Source organism: Drosophila miranda, chromosome XR (genome assembly GCF_003369915.1).
Source record: "Drosophila miranda strain MSH22 chromosome XR, D.miranda_PacBio2.1, whole genome shotgun sequence".
Lineage (NCBI taxonomy): Eukaryota > Metazoa > Arthropoda > Insecta > Diptera > Drosophilidae > Drosophila > Drosophila miranda.
The window spans coordinates 22,252,697-22,274,008 of record NC_046674.1 but is presented as its reverse complement, the minus strand read 5'-3'; the positions used below and the strand labels follow the sequence as shown (position 1 = coordinate 22,274,008).

Here is a 21,312-nt window from a genome sequence, read left to right as displayed (position 1 = left end):
TTGATGTTTTCAGACAATTCTTATGAAATCATTGATTAACAATACAGTAATACAATTTTTGCCAGTTTCCCTCCAACTTAAAAAGTTAAACATAGCATACTTTTGGGCATATGTATGTAGAATACCGTGTAGAAATTCGTAAGTGTCACATGCTTTGCGCGCATGTCAATGTATAATGTAAAAGTCATGTATTAAATTCTTGAAATTTTTAAAATAAATATAAAAAATACATATGTATATGTATGTAAGACTCGAAATATGTTGCTATTAATCGTATATGACCATATAATACCACCGAAAATACTTCTTAGAGAGACTAACTCTGTAGAGTACCAGGGGCTATTGATTACCCAGCAGCTGGTGGAAAAAAGAGAAAGGGAAGAAAAGGAGATTTTGTGCAAAAGCTCTTCCTTCAATTGCTACAATGGCAGCGTGTGAAAAATTGCATTTTTCCGCATATGTGCACAGCAAAGACACAAAAGTCAAATTACAATTCCCTCTCTGAATATCCTCTTTGCTGGCTATAGCTGGATAGCCGCCCCCACTCCACTCCCCTCCCCTGCCCTTCGCTTCGTTTCATTCCGGCTCCACGTAAGCATTTGATATGCTTTTAAAATGCATAAATTAGTGCTGGGGAAAAGATTGAAATAGAAGGGGTTAAGAGAAAATCCGGGCAAAACAATTGTATTTTCTCAGTGGACGCCTTTGTCGACCATCCCTGCTGCTCAACCAATCCTCCACTTGGCATATTCAGGATCCCCATCCCCATTCGTACTCGTACTCGAATGTGTGTGTGTGTGTGTGTGTGTGTGTGTGTAAGAGTGGGGGTGAGTAGGGTCTCCTCTGTTTGCTTGCATTATCCCAAGCAACTTTTGTCTGGCTTTTTGGCTCTGAGTTGCGAATTTTTTCGACCCGCTCCGACTATTTACTCTTCAAGTTTCCCCAGGCTTAGAAATTAGAGGAGGAGGAGGAGGAGGAGCTGGCCAAAACAGCGGTGTGGGGTCCAGATTCTTTGGCATTTAACTAAGCTGGTTAGCAAACAGTGTGGAGTCGCAGTCGCAATCGCAGTCGGAGTCCAGTCCAACAGTTGCCAACAAAAAAAGCAGAAATGCATATGGAAGAGGCTGCAAAGTTTGTGAGAACCTGAAACAGACGCATAAGGATATGGCACTCATGAAGAAGTTTCTACGCTCTGGGGACTGTACTCCTTTATTTCGTTGCGCTGTTCCTGGATAAATACTTTGTGCAGCAACATAGGTACACGCATAATCCCGGCACAAACAAACCATTAAACCATTAAGACAGCAATTTCAATTAAATATCTCATCCGTTTTGTGATGAACAACATTTGGATTTTATTAAACAAGCAAGTGGGCAAAATTCGTATCTGGTTTCTGGTGTTTTGGCAAAGTATTAACAATTGTGGAAAGGAAAGTAAAGGCTTAGCAGCTAAAGAGCTTAAATACTAAGTGCAGCTTATGGTGGTACAGGTTGCACGAGCAGGCATCTGCGATGACATAAAATAGTAGTTGGCTAGTTTGCTACAGTATTTCATTTACATTAATTGTGACAAAAATATACAAATATGGGATCATTCATTATAGATCTATACAGTACATATACATATACATATGTTATATGGGGGGCATACATATTTACAAATATCACAACAAAATGGGGCATTGCGAAGGGGACTCAGGGATTCAGGGGTTAGCGGAGCAAACAGTTAAACAGTTAAAAAAAATAGTTGTTGGTTGGATAATCAAGTATACGTAAAATGGTAGTAAAATGGCGAAATGGTTAAACAGAGTCTGGTACTGGAGCTCTCTCTAGAAGTCGCTTACGAAGCGTGCGTGGCGCATAGAAATAACAGATCCGCTGGGACAGATAAGACGGGGTCGGGGGATAGATGGAAGAGTGGGGGTGGGTGTGCGGATCCATTTAATTTTTATGCGCAATCTATTCATCTCTCTCACATACACGTGCTAGCTAGGAAGGCAAGAGTCTTTGTTCTATTCAAGAGAAAATGTCGAGGAGTAAATGAAGTTCAAGCTGAAAAAGTGCGCTGTCGGGTAAAAAAAAAAGGGACCTATAATACTTTGGCTGCTTCTGCGGGCTTAAAGCTTTTCGGAGTACTCGTACGGCGGCAGCTTGACGCCATTTTCCGCCTTAAAGTCGGGCTCAAAGGCGCGGTTCTCGTGCTGGCCAAGATAATTGTTGCTTTGCTGCTGCAAGGCATTGGCCGCTACCTCGGCGTGGTTGCGATTCCTGGATATCTGAGTAGAGTTGCGCAGCCCATAGCAGAAGTAGATCACATAGCCAATCACAATCCAGATGAGGAATCGAATCCAGGTGTTCAGATCCAGCTGGAACATCAGGTAGAGGTTGGCAAAGACACTCAGGCACGGCACGAACGGCACCAGCGGCACCTTGAAGGTCAGCTCAATGGTCGACACTGGCTGCATTCCAATGACCACGCCGATGAGGATCAGTACGACGCCCACCAGGCTCAGCGACACTATGCCACCGGTACTGTCAAGGTCAAATACCTTCTGCAATGAGCACCACACCAGGCACACGACGGCGAAGACCACGATGCCGACCTTGGTGATGCTAGAGGTCAAGGAGTTGGGTTCCCGATAGGAATGGCCGTTGAAGAACTGCCGGAACACATTTGGGGCCTTCACCGACACGAGCTTGGTCATGTCCTCGTCCTGGTAGCGCAAGACCAGAACACAAATGGCCACGATGGTGTAGGCCAGCAGGGTTCCGATGGACATCATGTCCACGAGCTGGTCCAGATTGAACAGCATGGCCATGATGGCTGTCAGAAAAAATTAAAGGTCAGAAATCAATTCTGTTGATCACTTTCAAACCGCTCAACTCACAGGCAAAGATTCCCGAGACAATGGTGGCTATAAGGGGCGTCTTCGTGTAGGGATGCACCTTGGAGAGCCGCTTGAAGAGGATGCCGTCGTTGCCCATGGCGTAGAGGATGCGGGGCAGTGGGAACATGGCTCCCAGGAGACTGGTGCACAGGGCAAACACCGCTCCGATAGTCACGATCCACTTGATTGTGATCCAGCCGACGACGTCGAAGGCGTGCGGGAAAGGGGCGTCCCTGTCCTGCAGGTAGTACGGAAGCATCATCGTCAGCACCGTGGAGACCCCGAAGTAGGCCAGGAAGATGATGATCAGCGAGATGACGATCGAGAGCGGGATGTTGCGCTTGGGATTGATGGCCTCCTCGCCCGTGGTGGCAATGCAGTCGAATCCCACGAAGCCAAAGAAGCACTTGGCCGCTCCCGCCATCACTCCGGCAAGGCCGAACGGCATGAACCCACCAGTGCCGGCTCCTTCGGGCACCTGGTCCTGGGGAATGCGCCAGTTATCGGCATTCGCTGTACGGAAGGAATACACACAAATGAGGATCAGACGTCCACGGGAAATCAAGAGCATGCCACTCACCATTCATGGCTCCGGCCACCAGAACAATGCAGATCGTAACTATATTGACGCAAGTGAAGATGTTGTTCAGGAAACTGGACTCCTTGGCGCCAAAGGCCAAGATTCCGGCCAACAGCAAGACCATCCCGAAGGACAGAAAGTCCGGATAGTCGCCCAAAAAGCCCACATCCATGTGCATCGATTCATTCAGCGCCTTCGACATGTTGTTGTCGATCAGCGCGTCAAAGTAGCCGCTCAGGCCGCGCGCCACGGAAGCAGTGCCGATGACATACTCCAGGATTAGATTCCATCCAATGGTGAAGGCCACAAACTCGCCAATGGTCACATAGCTGTACACATAGGCGCTTCCTGCCTTGGGCACGCGAGCGGCAAACTCCGCATAGCAGATGCCCGCAAAGGCCGATGCGACGGCCGCGATCAGGAATGAAATGGTCACCGCCGGACCGGCAATGTTGTAGGCCACCTGTCCGGCCAGGACATAGACGCCCAGTCCCAGAGTACTGCCCACGCCCAGGGCCGTAAGATCAAAGAGATTGAGGACACGCGCCAGCTGGGACTCGCCCTCGTTGACGTCGTCCGTTTTGCGGCGGGTGAGTGCATTCCAGAATTTCGCCATTACTAAAAGTTCAGTAAGAAAACAGATCGGTTAGATATTGTCCAGGTCATGTTCCAAATGACTAGCATATCTTATCGCGACAGATGGGTTGGGTTGGGGCTAGACTAGCATATCTCGACAAGTGGCTCTCCAAAGCGGCTGTGACAACAGATAGAGAAACAGAGCTGAGCTGCGTTCCCGGTCTGTGTCGATAGAATCCCCGATCCGCCATCCCTAATAACATTTGATGTCTGTCTTTCTTGTGTTTTTTTTGTGGCACGGCACTGTGATTCACTGCGGAGTAGTAACTCGTTACTGGGAACAGGTCGGCGAAAGAGCAATAACATATGCACATATAATTAATGTCTGTTGAACGTACTCCGACGACTGTCACTTGGGCATTTTTTCCCTGGCTTTTACGAGAACACGAGTATATACATACGTATGCAGTTTATAACCAGTACAAAACGTGATGACAGTCTAAAATATAGTATAGCAGTTGATTTGTGAGCTAGTAAATGAAATCAGGAATACAAAGTCATATAATGTAACCGAACGGTAACAACTATTCCGCAATCTTCCGAGTCATATAGATATAGTAACGAAGGGCATATAGCCCACACGTACATATATATATACTATAAGTATGAGATGTATAGCTAGGGTCGATTTCACCATCTCTCGAGTTGTGCTCCAACTGATTTGCCCAGTTAGAAACGCTATTATCGCTCAATAGATGATTATTTATGTGCACAGATTAAACCATGTACAGGTACACCTGTATTCCTGGAAAGTAATCCTGCCGATTTATCGGTTATCAACACTCACTCCGGCAGGCACAAGCCATATATTGCCTATATGTCTACTGTTTACAATGTCTTGTCCCAATCGGGCCAATCAATTAGCCATTTTCTATGGTACTATTTGGTTTTACCCAACCCCCAATTCGGGTTTAAAGTGTAATATTTTCGACCCCTTAGTAATCCAGATAAGCCTCCCTGCCATTGGGCTCTCGATGAGCACACGCCTGGTGTGTTATCTTATCGGGTTGCGGTTTAGTGATTGAAAGGCTGATTAGCACGAGAAATCGGTGTTAATGTGGGGACTAATAGACCACTGAAGAGTCTCGTTGATTTCAAGGACAGCCCAGCGAAAGTGAGCTCATTGATTCTTTCTAGATAGCGATCGCGAGGCTTTCGCTTTTCCTCAAGCTTTTCCGCACACACACACACACACACACACACACACATGTCCCAGTCTAGTTACAAAATCGCCAAGAGCCAATACCTGTTTCCGATGCCTTATCTATCGGACAAAGGCTGGAAAACTAAAAAAATTAAATTGTCTGTTCCCGAGAGGTAGAGGGCTGCGTGATGTTAATGTTAAATCATCTGTGCGAAGGTCGGCTATCCGACATTAGGTATGCGACTAGTTTATAGGTCACTCAATGACCAATTAATTCGAATCTGTCATGGGAACAGACAGCTCGATATATAATAGCAATGGCGACAGAATATCAGATCGAGTTTTATGCAAAGTGCGAGACATATTTTGGGGGGGTGGGGGGTTAGCTGGTGCTGGGGAGGTAATCCAGTGTTGGATCTGAGGCCGAAAACCCAAATATGATGCCATGATGCCACTGCGTGGTCGGTCAGCTGGGAGTCGGCCCGGCCCGGCCGGGCCGTGCCGCATTCCTCTTAGTATTTTTTTTTATTATATTTTTTTATTTCGTTATTTTCTTGTTCCCTTGATAAAAGCACACTTTGGGTTTAGGCAGTTTGCAATTATAAATTGCACAATTTTATAAGCACCGCATATTGTATACTTTATGATCATTCTCTTTGTTTTAGGTCGGTTCGGGACTTGGTCGTATAAATAAGACCCCCACTAATTAGGTGGGATTTGGCTGCTCGCTTGCTTGCTGGGTTCTTGGGATTAGCGCGAGAAAGAAGGAGCGCGAGGAGGAGGAGGAGTCCTTTCTGGCGTATGGGGACCGTCTCCCGATATACTACAATACTCGCATCACCTGTCATTTGCACATACTTTTTCCCTCGTTTCTTTTCTGGCGGGTTCAAGTCAAAAAAAAAGGCGCACCGTTTCACTTTGGTCACACTCGAGACTCTCGGTGGGAAATCTTTGCGTGGAAAAAAACTAACTAACTGCCGATCAAGTTACCGCGCGCGACGCGCTCCAAAGTGTTTCTGATCGTGGGCCGCTGGCGGTGGAACGGTTAAAGCTTTGGATTTCGCTTTTGACGCTCTGCTCACTGCGGCTGTTGGTGCTGCTGCTGCTGCTGCTGCTGCTACTTCTGGCCCCCGACGCGTCGGCAAAAATATTGTTAACAACTTTTTCCCAAACGAAAGCAGCGACGACGACGACGGCGCCGACAACGATATCGCAGGCATTTCGCAGGGCGACGATGTTTCCGGTTCAAATCGGATTTGCCAGCGAGAGCGCGATCGGGCGGGCCTTAGTCCCGATTCGCACTTGAAACCGAATGTTGAACTCCCAATTACATAAATGTATACAATAAATAGCACACCGATAATAACTGCTATAGGTATTAACAGATGGGCCTAATCGTTCTTCATCCACACATTCCTGACGTCACAGCCCGATAAGCCAGCCATTGGGCCATTGTTTTACGACTATTGCGGGCCGACTGTCAGCGCTCGTGCCATTGATTAGCCAGCCCTCGACGAGAGTCGTTAGCAATTGTGGCTGCATATCACTGTACTTCAACACATTTACAGCCCACTTTCGGGTATTCTGATAAGCGCTCGCTCGCTGAACATTCAGACACGTCCGTAGCCCGAAAAATGCGCGCTCTACCTGTCTATATCTTGCCACTGATCGACGGGCAGGCCAGGCCATGAATGCAGAGTGTAACACTTGTAAGCGGCTTCGTTTAGAATGCAGGCCGTTGTACCCGCTTGACACTGATCGAGACCTACTACGAGACGTGGACTGAAGCGCCTGCCGATCGACCTTGACACAGTTGGGCGGCGGGGGAAGCGCCATCCAAAGAGGCCTTGCGACGGCCTGCTCGTACGATTCCGATCGTTCTGGAAACAGTTGTAGGCGCAGCTGAGAGACCCTAACATTCAGCCTTACGAAATCTTGAAGCTGGCCAAGCAGTTTTCACATTTACCTCGGTTATTTTCCATACCAATGGAATGAAATGCGACTTTGACCAGCACCACGTCCTTCTCCTTCCGTCCCCTTCCCGTAGAAACCATTAACGCCAAAGTCTGGCTAGAAGCGGAGACGCAGCCTCGGGCCAAACCAATGACTTGTCAAAATACTTATCGAGTGAAAAGCTCGGCCCAAAGCAGTGTGTCTGCCACGCAGCCAGCCATACGGAGACCGGCTGGGGCTATGGCTATGCCAGCGGCGGTGGCGGTGGCGGTGGCGGTGGTGGTGGTGGTGGCTGTGACGGTGGCTGTGGGGCTGTTGGGCCGTGGGGCTGTGGGGAGGGGACGACGGTCTAGTCAAACTTGAAAAACAAATCACGGAGTCGCCGCAAACATCTGAAAATCTCGTTTTGTCGGTCTATAGTAGCTATATGTGGTAAGTAGTAGGCCTAGTTTGCTGCATCATGAATCCCCCCAAGTGAAACATATCCACAGATACAAAACTTGAGTTCGAAAGTACGATTTGAAATCTTTTTAATGGTGGGTGGGACGGCATGGTATGGGATGTGGCTTGTGACTAACGATAGGTCCCAAACGTCTCTATTTGGAGACCAGTGGTCCAGTGGTACCACTCCATTTTCAGTTAACACTTCTTTCCGAGACATTTTGACGTCAGAAGCGTCGTTCTGTGACGTCACTTTTGTTTGATAAATCGGTGCCAGACCAAAAGATGGCCTAATTGATCGCTAATTTATGTTCGATTACTAACAAATATTTGATCTTCCCATTGAGCAACTCTTTGATAAACATTTTCACACCTTTTTCGCGGTATATGGCCGTTAAGCCCCATGGATAATTGTGGAACCGCAACAAAACAACAATTTTCGCTTACTTTATGGAACAAATATAAAGCGATATCTTTGGTATTGTACGAAAACGAGTACGAGTACGAGTGCAGTGCCCAATCAATCGATTTATGAGTCCTACATTGTCCAATATTTGTTTACCCACTTTAATTTATGATCGCTCAACTGGGGACTGAATTTTACGATTTCCTTTCCCGTGCCGTGGCAAACATTTGAATTCCAGGAATCGCCATCTGCCTAGGAATTTTCTCCCATTTGAATAGTTCTTCTACTGTCGTTTGAAGCATACATACATCCAGAAATATTTATTTACGCACTTTGCAATTCCTTTTTATGACCCACAATTAGCAAAGAGGATTATAAATATTTTGTTGCCAATTTTATTTCGTGGTTGGTCTTCTGGTAGATCGCATCAGTTGGAGATTTATAACGCCTCCCAGACGGTTCATAAAAATTAGCCAAAATTTGTATAATCGCCAGAATTTTTGGGAACATAATCGTGGACATTATCTTTCTCTGGAGGCCAGACACATTTGGAGAGGAGATTAATCGCCCGAGAATTCTTGACGTAGTAGAAAACACTCGTAAAGCCGAGAAGAGGCACTCCATGTGTCGGCCTAGTGCAAAGTCGGCCTGCGGGGCCATATAATTTCATACGTCTACGTATATCTGATGCAATTAAAGTAGGCCCTCATCCATTTGGCAAGACCCCTCGAGATAAGAGCTGCTAATAGCTGCACTCTCCATGGCTCGAATGAGCGATTCCCATGTTGTGTTTCCCCCTGATAGCCAGAGAGAAGGAGAGCTAGAGATAGGCAGAGAGACTATGAATATCGCCCCAGTTTGCTTCACATTATCTTCATGAAATGGAATGGCTGGCATGGCACGGGGAGCGTTATCTGGCCGGTAGGATGTCGACGTCTATGTTGACACGGAGAATGTACAAATGAAGAGACATTGAATTGTCGACATTGATAAGTGAAGAGTGGAGTGCCTTTTGTTGTAGTACGTCCACCTTTCTAATGCCATCTTTTCCGGGCTGTTAGCAGCCATTTCTGTATATTGGCAAATTGGGACCAATTGATAGGATTCTGCCCATTCACCCATCCATAATTACGGAGATTACTTTTGTACCCCCTTTTTTTCCCCAGCGACTTCTCTCATTATTACACTCCGAGAGTCACTGAACCCGCTGGAGAATCCTAAATGTTATATGCACAATACACAGTAGCCGCATTATACTCGAGTATGAATGGTTATTTTTGCGCTGTTTTGCTCGTTTGTTTCGAAAAGTTTCAATTTGACTGGAGTAGAACATTGTGCCGTACTTCATAATATTAACAATTTGTATTAGCTGGTTGTCAGGTGAGGATTGGATTGTCGGTGGGCTGCGGCTGCGGCTGCGGCTGCGTCTGGGGGTTGGTTGGAGTTTGGGGATGGGAGATGGGTGCCACAACAATGGGCTGTATTTTAATGCGGCTTGTTGAGTGCTCAGTGTGGCTTGCAAATTGTTTGTGACTTTGAAGCGCGCCGCATGCGGCTGCATTTTTTATTCGACTGGTTTGGTGGGGAACTTTTCTTGACTTGACATTCGCAAAGGCAGTCGCCAGCAAGGCAGTTACTCAGCCGGGCTAATTATGGTGATGGAAATCTGTGTGGGGGCGCGCTCAAAACCAACTCAAATGGAATACCGAGAGTCGGGGATGCTGACTGCTGACTTCTGACTGCTGCCTCTGGCCACATAATGCTCTCTGGTTCAATTGCAATCCGGATAATCGTTTAAGAATGTTTCAAGAATGTTGCATCTCTACTTTCACAATCACAATCAGCTATTACAATGTAAAAGCCCTCTCAGATACCGTTTGAAGTACACACATTTTCAATTGGAAATGTTTGGCTCATGACTCGTGCTCGTTATTCTCAGAAATAATATATACCTATATACTTATGTACATATATGTATGTATATGACTTGTAGTCTGTTGATAGAGATTTCTGTATTGGCCGAAACGCAACGAAATCTCCACCTAAACCCTGACAAGATAATTTTATCGGTCAAGTTAATCAGTTTCTGTTTCTGTTTCTGTTACTGTTATTGTGGTTTCTGTGTTTGTGCAATCCCCAGTTGCTATGTGGCGTGGCCTGTTCCTTTCAAGTTATCATTGGGCCATATTCGAAGAGTGTTTGTGTTTTGCGGCAAGTAAGTGATAGCAAGTACTTTGAGAGGGTGGCTGTATGAATCCCAATGCTGGAAGGCAACCCGGTATTAAGCTTAGGCCAAATAAATGATCATTAAACGATTCAAATAGATCAGCATTTAATGGAGCTCCACTTCTATTTTGAAGTCGTTAATGATGTTGTGGTGGGTGACCTTCCAATCCGTAGACAAACACTCCAAAAATACAAAAAACAAAACAAAGCACTACAGACGTACAATAAATATCACAAACACATACATATGTTGGTGTACATCTCTCTTTAAACAAAAAAAAAACACAAAAAATGACTTTAAAATGATGTCATTTATGGAAAAAATGCGTGGAATACAAAATCAAAAGGAAAGTCCGAGCCGTAATATAAAAACAATAAATAAGAACCGAAATTGTGGATAAAAAATTAAAAAAAAAAGGCAAGAAGAACCCGCGGGACGTACATATGTATGTATGTATAAACTCTCTGAAACCGGAATTACCGTGGTGTAAGTAGTGCCCTCCGTTGCAGATTCGTTTCAGGCTATATTATATGGAAAGATTACGGAGAAAATCACTGAAACGACAGTCACGCGACGACACTTAAATCGAAGTATTATCCGTATATCATTCGCGCCTTATTTTATACTTAAAATCGAAACAGATCGAAGCAACGCAAAGGGACAAAAAAACATTAATTTATCAAACACGTACTGCTCTCCCGGCGCGCACCGCTCTGCAATCTGTATTACGCTAAACAAACAGCAATTAAGATCTGGAACCGCAGAGAGTTAGCGCAGGCGAAGGAGCAGGTGAAAGGAAATCCAATAACCAGACGAGAGAAGACGAGGGAGCTGATGCACTGATGATAAGATGGTGTACGACGTGTGCCAGAGCGGAATGGAAATAGATCTGTTTACAGTTATTGATTCGTAGTGATGGCATTGCATTGCTGAAGGTGTTTTAACCCTAGAACGGTAGGCGATGAGATTCATTAGTTAGACAAACACCGATATGATGTAGAGATCATAAACATCATATCATACACATGTTTGCTAGTTGAGCTAGGAGCAACTCAACATCATTTTGTCACAAGTAGTGCCTCAGCTCTACGAGTGATAGCCAGGAGATGTGTCTAGACTCTAGAGACGGCTACGATCATCAGGGAACAGATCGGATCAGATCAGATCTGGAATATATATGTTAAGACTTTCAAATTCCCCAATGTTCCACTCTTTCTCCACCTTTATCATGCAACTTAATTATGCAAGTGCGTGAGTTTTCCAAACGATCAAATTATAGACACAACAGCCCACACCTGGTCGGTGGGGCTCACCCGGGCAGTGGGCGGTTTTACCCCAGGTGCGGCCACGCTTCATGGAAAATGGGCTAAGGCTATCACGGCCCGATGTAAGCTGCAATTAAACTGCAGGCACTAACTTTAGTACATACACCTTTAGTACAGTATATAGAGACGGAGCCTAGGTCCCTCAAGCCGTCCGCGGATTTGCATTCGCCGCATTTCAAATTAGCAATTCAACATTTATAATTAAAAAGTTGTGCAAACATTGTGAAGCATTTATTGCATAATTGCATTCGGAGGTAAGCCAAACAAAAAAATCAAGGAAAAACTCCATTTACCGACATTAATCGCCTTTTTTCTTTTCTTTTTTTTTTTGTTAATTCCTTGTCATTTTTTTGTATGATTTTGCTGTACGTTGGGAGAAGGGTGGGTGGTATGAATGGATAGACGAATGAATGGATGGATGGATGAGTGGGTGGGTGGCGGCGGGGAAATAGGATTATCAATTTCATTTCAATTGGCCGGAAGCTATTTTCCGTCTGTTGATGATGTGTTTTTGTGCTGTTTTGAGAAATGAAAGCGGAATTCTTGTTTGTGGCTTTTCATAGATTGTTAATAATTCAGAAGAAAAAAATGTGCTGCATAAAGCAAAAAAAAAAATCAACTAGAATGATTAATATCTATTTGTGGGTAAATTAATGTAATGTATTTATAAACAACCCCAAGCTGGGCTCTGTTGTCGGGTGTTGCGATAATAATTAAATTATGTTCCGATATAAGAATCGATTTCTCATTTGCGCTGAAAACTTGCTAATTGGATTGCCCCTTTATTCAATTAATTTATTCATTTAGCAATATTTAAAATTAAACCCAGACACCAGAAATGGGCTCGACATCATATGGGGCTGGGGATGGGGCTGCGGCTGGGGCTGGGGCCAATCCCAATCCCAGTCCCATCCAGAAAGCGAAACTGCTAATGGAACTCTTACATAACTTCCGTTTTATACGTCAAGTATTTGATTGCCTTTGCCTCTGAGGTGCCTACCCTACCCCACCGATTGGATTTCCAGTGGGTAATAATTATTCATCTCTTGAATTCGTGAATTAGTAGCTTTTGAAGTCAATTTGCCAGACATCATATTTTAATCAGTGTTTGCAAATTGCAAAAGTATTTATATTAATATTCACAACAATTTCCCAAACAACTTCTAAACAATGCAAATAACTTTGCCCCAGGGAAAATACCAATCCAATCCAAACCAATCGATGTGGGGGATGTGTCTACGAGGGTTTCGTATCGTACTATATTCTGGGCTCCGGGCTCCGGGCTCCGGGCTCCGGACTCCGGACTCCGGGGATCCAACCCTTTTGCTACCGAACATGCCGCAACAAATTACTTAACAAGTGATTAGCCGCAGAAAAGTTTCCAGCATCAAAGTCTGCCTCGACGGCCGCCCCACCTCCGCTCCCACCCATTGGCTTTTCCGCCTTTCCTTTCGGCCGACAAGCCATGCAAATTAGAGAACACACTTTCGGGCTATTTCTGCATAAATTATTATTACGACCAAATTTCGGTTAGTTTTCCCCGGGCAGCGTTTCATGAACACCTCGCCTCCTCCTGTGCAAAATATTTTCCTATGCAATTTTCCAAATGATGCTGATGGGGGAGACCTGAAGCGGCCACGAATTTCTTGGTGCTTCAATTAAGCCCGGCCCTAACACAATTTGCTTTTAATTGTCGTTAATTGTACCAGCCATTGACAAAAACGAGTGATATTTTATTTATTTTCTTTTCATCTGATTCATTTCACTTTCACACACAATTATCACCCAGCGATTTGTGATTTCTCGCCTTTTTTATTTATTTTTTTTTTTTTCGTTTGGCGCTCCAATGCGGAAACGTCTTTATTCCGCGAATACTCGTATGTGTGGAAATGAGTGGTGTATGCAGGTATGCTACTGGGATAGTCAGTAATTAACTAGACAGACTAGACCAGACTGTCTGCCAGTCGTTTATCTGCGATTTGCGTTTTAAATCAGCTTCAATGAACGACTATTACACCAAACGAACTGGGGAGGACACAACACATGAGCGACATTTATCCAAGGGCCATGATCTATGTATATTCCTAATGTATGTACATATGTACATATGTACAATAATCAGAAGAACTACAGGATCTAAACAGAATCACTTAGAACGTTAAGTCTTTAAAAAAAAAACGCCATCGCCGAATGCTAGAGTTGGAACCTTTATTCCAGAGTCCACTCGAAACTCTTCATTCGGATAAGTATTCAACCTGTAATAAAATGATCAATGGTGTTGGCGGTTTGGCGGTTTGGCTGAGCTCAAACCAGTTAAATACTAGTTTAAAGCAGCCCCATAATTCTTTATGGGGCCATAGAGTACGCGTATATTATCTCTGCTACGACTCCAAAACAAACTCGGAACTCTCTGGGGGTCGGCGATCGGGGGATCAGGGGCTCAGGGGCTCAGGGCTCGCTCTTGACTCTTCACACACCAACGCGTCTGTTATTATTATTACTCGTACCTTATTCAACGTCAGACAACAAACAGATCACAGAGAACACCTGTGGAAGCCGTGAAGCTTTGGGATCGAATCAAACGAAAACAAAATTAAAAAAAAAACACAACCCAACCGAATGCTTCGAGCGCTGGCGATGAACTCAAGCGGGCTCTAGACAAAAGTCCGCCCGGCTGGCACAGTGAATCGCCAGCAAACAAGCAAAAAATTAACTATGAATGTTAATGGGCACAGCCATATAGATTCTGCGTTCACCTTCACAATTATTAGCCATACCAAAACAGCAAATTTATAATGATGCAAAACACGAACATGAATTGAACTGTATCGGTGTGTATTCGCCCTATGCTACGATGGAGTTTTAGTAACTATTTACAGTGCAGATGGCCAGATTTGCGGTAGTGTAGTTATATGTAGTTATATGCTAAACTGTCCACGTTGCTTGGACGTTCCTGGGTGCAAATCGTGCGCCTGCTGCTGGTGGTGAGAGTCCGAGACGGACTTGGAGCTCTGCTGATAGACCAGACCATCGACGCCTGGTATGGTGTTGCAGCCCACACAGGCGTGCAGGGTGTCGTGAATGAAGATATCACAATCGAGGCAGAAGAACTGCTTGCAGAAACCGCACTTGAAAACAGTCTTGTCAGCGACTGGGACGAAGAGTTTCATGCAAGCGTAGCATTCCGTGGTCCCGGTCCCGGTCCCGCCACGGTCCGAGGAGGCTTTCGGCAAAGAATCGAACGGAATTTCCTCGAAGTTGGGAACAGGGAACAGATGATGGTACGAGCGGGCAAGATGTGGAGCCGAGACTAGCGTAAGACCACACGACTGACACTCCACGGGCAGTTCGCAGTACTTGCTATTGCATTGTGGACAGTGGTGTCCGGTGGTGCAGAGCTCGCTGGGCTCCTCCAGATTCTCTATGTGGCACATGCACATCGAGAGCGGTGCATCCTTGCCCTCCACCTCGTTCTTGGTGTGCGGAAAGCCCATACGGATGAGGGAATTGTGCTGAGTCTTGGCCGCAGGCGGCGGATCCACCTGGGACATGAGTTGATCCCTAAAATGAGCATCGTCCAGGACAGCGCCGAATGTGCCCCTAGTCTGTTGGGTGAGGTAGCGGGCGATATGAATCTCTGCCGACAATGAGATTACCGAACAGCGTATACCCTCCTTCTTCAGCTCATCGATAGTTAGATTAATGTCCACGGGATCGCAGGTGGTGAGGGAGCCCATCACGATGACAATCTCCCGCGAAGCATGCGATGGAACAACTTTGAGGGTCTTCAATGCCAAATCCAAGCCGTTCTGCAGCGATGGCTCGCTGGTCAAAGGCACATTTGCTAGGCTGAGAAAACCAATGGATTATTGCGATGGCAATCATTCAGGACTCTCACTTACCCTTCCAATGCCTTGAGATGCACACGCGAGGTGCCGGTCAATTCGGTTATTTTCTCAGCACGCTTCGCCTTTAGAGCAATAATGCCCATCTGGCTAATAGGATTCTGGTCAAAGAACTCTTCGATGAACTGATCGAGCAGCTTGAGGGTGCAGCGTAGGCGCGTGGGCTTCAGATCAGGCACGCTCATCGACTCGGAGCAGTCGAGTATGATGAATAGATGTCGCATCATTCCCAGACGATTCTGTTTCGTCTTTTGCGCCTGCCGCTGACGCTTGGCCTTCTGGATAATATCCGCGATTGCCCCATCGAGCAGCCCATCCTCGTCGTCCTTGATGGCTTCCCTGAGAAGTTGCTCCACATTGAGTTGAGATGATTTATAATATATTACGCAATATTACCATGTCTTCTCATATCCCGTCTCCCAGCGGTACTCCTTCTGATCGTCGCGGTCGTCATCAGCCATGATATTTTATTTAGCTAAATAGAAAACAATTAAATAAAACAAATATCAGCGAAATTCACCGGCAACTGTGAAAGTGTGTACACACCAAGGCAGCGGCAAAACACAACGTCGAGGGTTGTCAAATCATGCCATGGCGAAATATTTTGTCTATCCAAATCAGTTGTTAAATTATTTACATAGCTCTTATTTTATAAACAACATACAAAAAATATGAACTGGGTTTAATTGTAATGTTTTCTACAATTTAATTTAAATTTCTTGAATAACATCAGGGTGCACGAAGTTACCATATCAGTAAATGAACTCAACACGACACGCGATTGGCTTAGCAAGTGCTATTTTATGTGTACGATCTGAAAGGTCCACTACACTCTTGGTTAGGCATTTGAGATTTATGGCTAATTGTGAAACCACACAAGAAAGTGAGCACGTGTAGAAGTTTCGTGGCAGTTGAGCAAAATATGTGTTAAAATTAATACATTTAATATATTCGACAATCCCAGACATAATTAATATATAGGTTATTCGGCATATATCCAAAAAAGAGCTCATACAAAAGTCACCCTAGCCGCAGTCTAACCACCGCTGGTCTGCGTTTCAGGCAAATAGACACCGTTTTGCTTTTGGCATTCAGAGTTTCGCGCGAGCAGTTGAAAGCAGAACAGCGCTGCGCGTATTGACATTTGGAGAAAACAGTTGGAGTTATATTAACATTCAAAAAACAATATAAACTTTCGTTTCCAGATCGATTTGGTTTATGAAGGTGTGTAAGTAATGCAGTGTAAAAGTGGGTCCATTATTATTGATTTGACGCAAAAAGTTGTGAAATGGCAAGCATTGTTGCTGGCGAGCAATTTGAGCGGGAATCAGTATACATATCAAAAAGTGAAAATTAAATGAACTAAATGAAACAAATAGCCAATTGTAATCTTTTCCTGGTAGCGGTTGGAGTCAACTACTATTAAATATGTTAAATAGGTTGTAAAAACGGAGCAATTTAAAATGGCATAAATGATTTTTTTTAATATAAACAATTTGATATTCCCAATCTGGTGTACCCTCGTTCCCCAGTGTGTTTCTTTTTTTCTGTGTGCTGTGTGCCCGGTTCGCTGCAGTGCATTGCATTTTTTGTGTATTTTGGCTTGCTGTAACCAAGGCGCCGCGCCGCTGCATTAGAGAAACCCACCATTCTGGGCACACACCGTAGACATTCGGGGCTGCCACCCATGCAAACGAAAACACACCACGGCACTGTACTTTTTCTTCCCCCTGTTAGCTGTTCCGTTTTTAAAAGCAAGCAAACAACAACTAAATAAATTTGCTCTTTTATTTTGATTATTTAAATGAATTCGACAGAACCGTAGGCTTTGGTGTTGTCTATAATGTTGGCACAGGAGATAGCACCGACGGAAATTGGAAAGCACGCAAACATTATCGGAGGTAAGTGGAGGAAAAAAAAATGGCAGAAAAATAGCAAGCAATTTAAGTAACTCGTTTTGTTTTCACTTCTCAGCTGCCCAGGAGAATCTGGCAAATATGGATGTTCTCGTATGTGGACGTTGCCTGAAGGCCTACAACTTTGTCGAGGAGTTTCAGTCGCACAAGGAAGATGCCTGCGAGAAGGAGAATGCAAACCTTAAGGACTCGCTGGACACCAAGCCTTCAATCTGGGCATTTTCACTGTGGAAGGCCACACAGTTGCATGCTCGCAAGGAATCGAGTGCTAGCAATTCATGGGCCATGTACCAGCATTGGGTGAGGCTCGAGGAGAGCGTGAGGGAGCCATGGATTGTGGCTGGCAAGACAATACAGTCTTTTGGCAAGATTGCACATGGACAGCTGCAGGATATGCCAGTGCGCATCACCAAAACGGTTGTGAATCCCAACAACAATAATAACACTTCGAACAGCAATAACAACGCAAGCACATCCCCAACCAGAAGTAAGTATAAATTTTATAGAAACGGAATTACTATTAAATCAGTGTCTGTATCCGTATACAAAAATAAAGCATATTCAAGCTTAGTCTCGTGGTTGATTCGATGCTGATACCCAGCAACATTCTTTCAATGTGTGACTAGAATCGAGATCGTCTAAAAACTGTAGACTTCTTTTCAGAATCGACCGCTAATAAGCTGCCAGCCTTGTCCAACCAACTGAAAGACATTGAGAACGAACGGCCCGTATCCAAGCCAGGAACCCCAACGCTGCCACCAACAACAACATCCACTGCCTCGAGTGGTGGTGCTGTCAAACCGAACAATCGAATAGCCACCCGTTGTGATGCCAAGACCGAACAGCGCACTGAAGAGGCTGTGGAAAAGATTGTCGCTAAACGCTTCAATCCGAGACGCAAGACACACGAGTATTTGGTTAAATGGGTGGATCGTTCGCACAATGACAACACCTGGGAGGTGATGGCCAATCTCGAGAGTGTGCCCTTTTTCCTACAAATGTTTGAGAAGCAGCTGGCTCGTCAGAAACTGACCAGAGAGAAGGGACTGGATGCCTTGAAGCGTCTGCAGCATCCAGTGCCCTCATCGAAAACCGATTCTCCAGCTCCACTCAGTCCAGCCACGCCTCAAGCACAAGTATCGCCGACCTCTCGGCCATCGCGCACTTCGAAAACCAAAGCCATGGATGCGTTCAAGCAATGGGTAACCGATACTGCTGTTGGCGAAGGTTCTTCATCGCCCTCCTCGGGCAACGACGATGAATCCGCCAACGAGCAGGAATGGGCCGCCGCCACGTCGGGTCCCACCAAACGCAAGCTCAATCAAACTGATTCCAGTATTGAAGAGATCGCAGCGAATGACTCGGTGGAACTAGAGGATCTCGAGGAGGATCTGCCCACGCACACTGTGAAGCGTTTAAAAAACGGCGATAGCTCCGTGCAGCAAAGCAAGTCGCGTGTCCAGTCGGCTGATAGACAGGCTGCGTCCAAAATTAATGGAAACTCTGCTGCCTCCGGAGCGGACAGTACCAAAATGGGAGAGATCATCTACACGGACGACACCACCAGCTCTGGGATGTTTCGTAAACCGGAAATGCCAAACACCCTGCATTTGGTAAATAAATGATGATCATCTGTAAAAAACGATAATTCATCTTGAAATCCGTTTCAGAAAAATAATAAAGTCGAGTGTCCTGTACGCTATCTGTCCCGTTCGGAGATAGCCAGCAATAATACAGGGGTCTTCCGCGTTGAGCACTCGGAGCCGACAGCCCCCGTCACAGCAGTGGCAGCCCCCGTTGCCGCTCAAAAGACCAGCACCAGTATCGCCTCAGCCACGACAGTGGGAGGAGGGGGCATAGCCAAACGTTTGAGCGTAGCCCGCCCTTCACACTCCAATTCCAGTTCGCCTGTGACTGTAAGCCAGCGTCAGCAGGTGATACGTCCCCCTGGTCAGGGCGGTCCGATATCATCGGCGGTGCAACGTCGTCCTTTGGCAGGCACGCCGCAGGCTCGCGCACAGCAGCCACCGACGAGGGCACATCCTGGCGGCCGGCCCCTGGCACGCGCTGGTCTCGGTACACCCCAGCAACGGCATCAAGCGTCGCCAGGAGCCGGCACCAAAGTGGTGACGCCAGAGCAGAAGATCCTGCAGCTGTCCAAGTCTGGGGACTTGAAGGTAACTCGCAAGGTGGTGACCAGGGAGGAAATATTAGCCCAACGCCAGGCCCAGGCTCGCCAGCAACGCCAGCAGCAATCCCAATCGCAGCTACAAAAGGTGCTGGCACCAGGGCAAAGGCAAAGAATAGCGCCCAAGCCAACGCCACAGCCCACACCGCTCCAGTTGGAGCTGGAGGAGGATCTGCACCAGCAACAGGTCCAGCTGTGCCCAATCACTGGCAAGCTGATTGGGGGGGAAGAGTCGCAGCTGCAGGTCGAGCATGAGCAAATGCAGGAGGAACAGCGCGAACAGCTGGAGGCAGCGCATGCGCTTTTGGGCAGCGATCAGCAGGTGCTGACCAACGAAGACGGCTCTGCTCTTCTGGTAAGAGGTGAAGATGGCACCGTCTACCAGGTGGCTGGCAAGAATGCCGAAGGCCAGACCATACTGGTTACCCAGGGCCCGGATGGCGAGCAACAGTTCGCGTATGTGGCCGCCGCTGAAGGCGACGATCAGGATGTCCTTTCGCTAGACCATGCCGTGGCTGAGGCTGTCCAAGCTGGGGAACAAGCCGCTGCAGCAGCAACATCCGATGGCGAGCAAATTCTCGTCTCCATGACCGAGGAGGAGCTGGCCCAGCATCAGGCAGCCGCACTGCAGCAGGAGAGTTCTGGCACCGGCACGGGAACACCGGTCACTGCACAAATTCACATCACGACCTCTGACAGCGATGGCACCGAGTCCCAAATCCCGGCCGAGGTGGTGCGAGCGGATCTGCCCTCACCAGGTAATACAAATAACAATAATCTTCCATCTTCTGTGCATTAATCTCCTCTTTCTCTCCTTTCTTTGCACTTTTTCTCAGGGGGCACTCGTCGCGTCGTTTTGATGATACAGGATGGCACTTTTATGATGACTGAGATGAACGAGGAGCAATTCAAGACCCTCAACATCCCGACGTAAAAACATGTTAATAGTCTCTTAACCTAGCACTAGGCGTAGCCCCTAAGCCAGATATACATACTACATATATATATATAGAATGAGAGCACTGGCCGCCGTTAAACCTGCGCGGCTTCGTTTAGGATAGGACATTCCCGAGAATACATTTTGGGGACATCCATTTCCATCTGACTAAAGTACACTTTGGTTTTTCCCTTATTATATATATATATAATTTTTTATTTTTTTTTGCAAGTTCTTTTCGTCTTCACTAATGTGATTGTTTTCCCGACAGTTTTTAGAGGAGTGGAGGAGAAACCATTTGGGGATTAGCCAAAAGAATAATTAAGTCAGAAGCTAAGATGAACGTCAGAAAAATAAAAAAAAAAAACAAATCACATGCAGCTAGATAATAGTTGATCATTCAATTGCGGGGCGACTTATTAAGTAAGCGAAAAGAAGGAATCCAAGCGAAGAGGAATTATTTTATGTTATTGGACCAGAATCAGAACCAGAAACAGAACCAGACCCAGAGCAAGGCCTAGGACACGGCATTTTCTTTACCATAATCCCTAAAAAAAAAAACACACTAATTATTTAGTAATTAATTAATTAAGTTAAGTACGTATATATAAATATATATAAATGTGTAATCGGCGACAGAAAGAGAGAAAAAGAGAGATAGAGGGATATAAAGGAAAAGAAAGAGAGAGATAGAGATAGAGAGAGAGATGAAAAATGCATCGTTTGCTAAAATAATATCTAGACTATAATTAACATTACGATAGAT

At 45.8% G+C, this 21,312-nt stretch overlaps 3 protein-coding genes across 7 annotated transcripts; 1 reads left to right on the top strand and 2 right to left on the bottom strand.

The window, feature by feature from the left end:
• Nucleotides 1-1,317: 1,317 nt before the first annotated feature.
• LOC108151429 (cationic amino acid transporter 3) lies at nt 1,318-11,018 on the bottom strand. Of its 3 annotated transcripts, none has more exons than XM_017280023.2 (4): nt 10,756-11,018; nt 3,469-4,086; nt 2,889-3,401; nt 1,318-2,824 (listed from the first exon to the last, which is right to left on the bottom strand). In XM_017280023.2, the coding sequence occupies exons 2-4, from the start codon at nt 4,082-4,084 to the stop codon at nt 2,118-2,120; spliced, it is 1,836 nt and encodes a 611-aa protein (XP_017135512.1). In that variant the 5' UTR covers nt 4,085-4,086; nt 10,756-11,018; the 3' UTR covers nt 1,318-2,117. The 3 variants fall into 3 exon arrangements, with proteins under 3 accessions (XP_017135512.1, XP_017135511.1, XP_017135513.1); XM_017280022.2 differs by lacking the exon at nt 10,756-11,018 and adding an exon at nt 6,090-6,268; XM_017280024.2 differs by lacking the exon at nt 10,756-11,018 and adding an exon at nt 6,107-6,267.
• A 3,400-nt stretch (nt 11,019-14,418) lies between these two features.
• Nucleotides 14,419-16,148, bottom strand: LOC108151431 (general transcription factor IIH subunit 2). 2 transcript variants are annotated; one of them, XM_017280026.2, is made up of 4 exons: nt 16,052-16,148; nt 15,902-15,980; nt 15,503-15,844; nt 14,419-15,449 (listed from the first exon to the last, which is right to left on the bottom strand). In XM_017280026.2, exons 2-4 carry the CDS (start codon nt 15,964-15,966, stop codon nt 14,519-14,521), a joined length of 1,338 nt encoding a protein of 445 aa, XP_017135515.1. In that variant the 5' UTR covers nt 15,967-15,980; nt 16,052-16,148; the 3' UTR covers nt 14,419-14,518. The 2 variants fall into 2 exon arrangements, with proteins under 2 accessions (XP_017135515.1, XP_033243387.1); XM_033387496.1 differs by lacking the exon at nt 16,052-16,148 and having other exon boundaries at nt 15,902-16,044.
• Nucleotides 16,149-16,392: 244 nt separating this feature from the next.
• On the top strand, nt 16,393-21,107 carry LOC108151428. Of its 2 annotated transcripts, none has more exons than XM_017280021.2 (6): nt 16,393-16,733; nt 17,323-17,406; nt 17,480-17,908; nt 18,085-19,034; nt 19,092-20,367; nt 20,446-21,107. In XM_017280021.2, exons 2-6 carry the CDS (start codon nt 17,349-17,351, stop codon nt 20,541-20,543), a joined length of 2,811 nt encoding a protein of 936 aa, XP_017135510.1. In that variant the 5' UTR covers nt 16,393-16,733; nt 17,323-17,348; the 3' UTR covers nt 20,544-21,107. The 2 variants fall into 2 exon arrangements, with proteins under 2 accessions (XP_017135510.1, XP_017135509.1); XM_017280020.2 differs by having other exon boundaries at nt 16,394-16,729.
• The last annotated feature ends 205 nt before the right edge of the window (nt 21,108-21,312 follow it).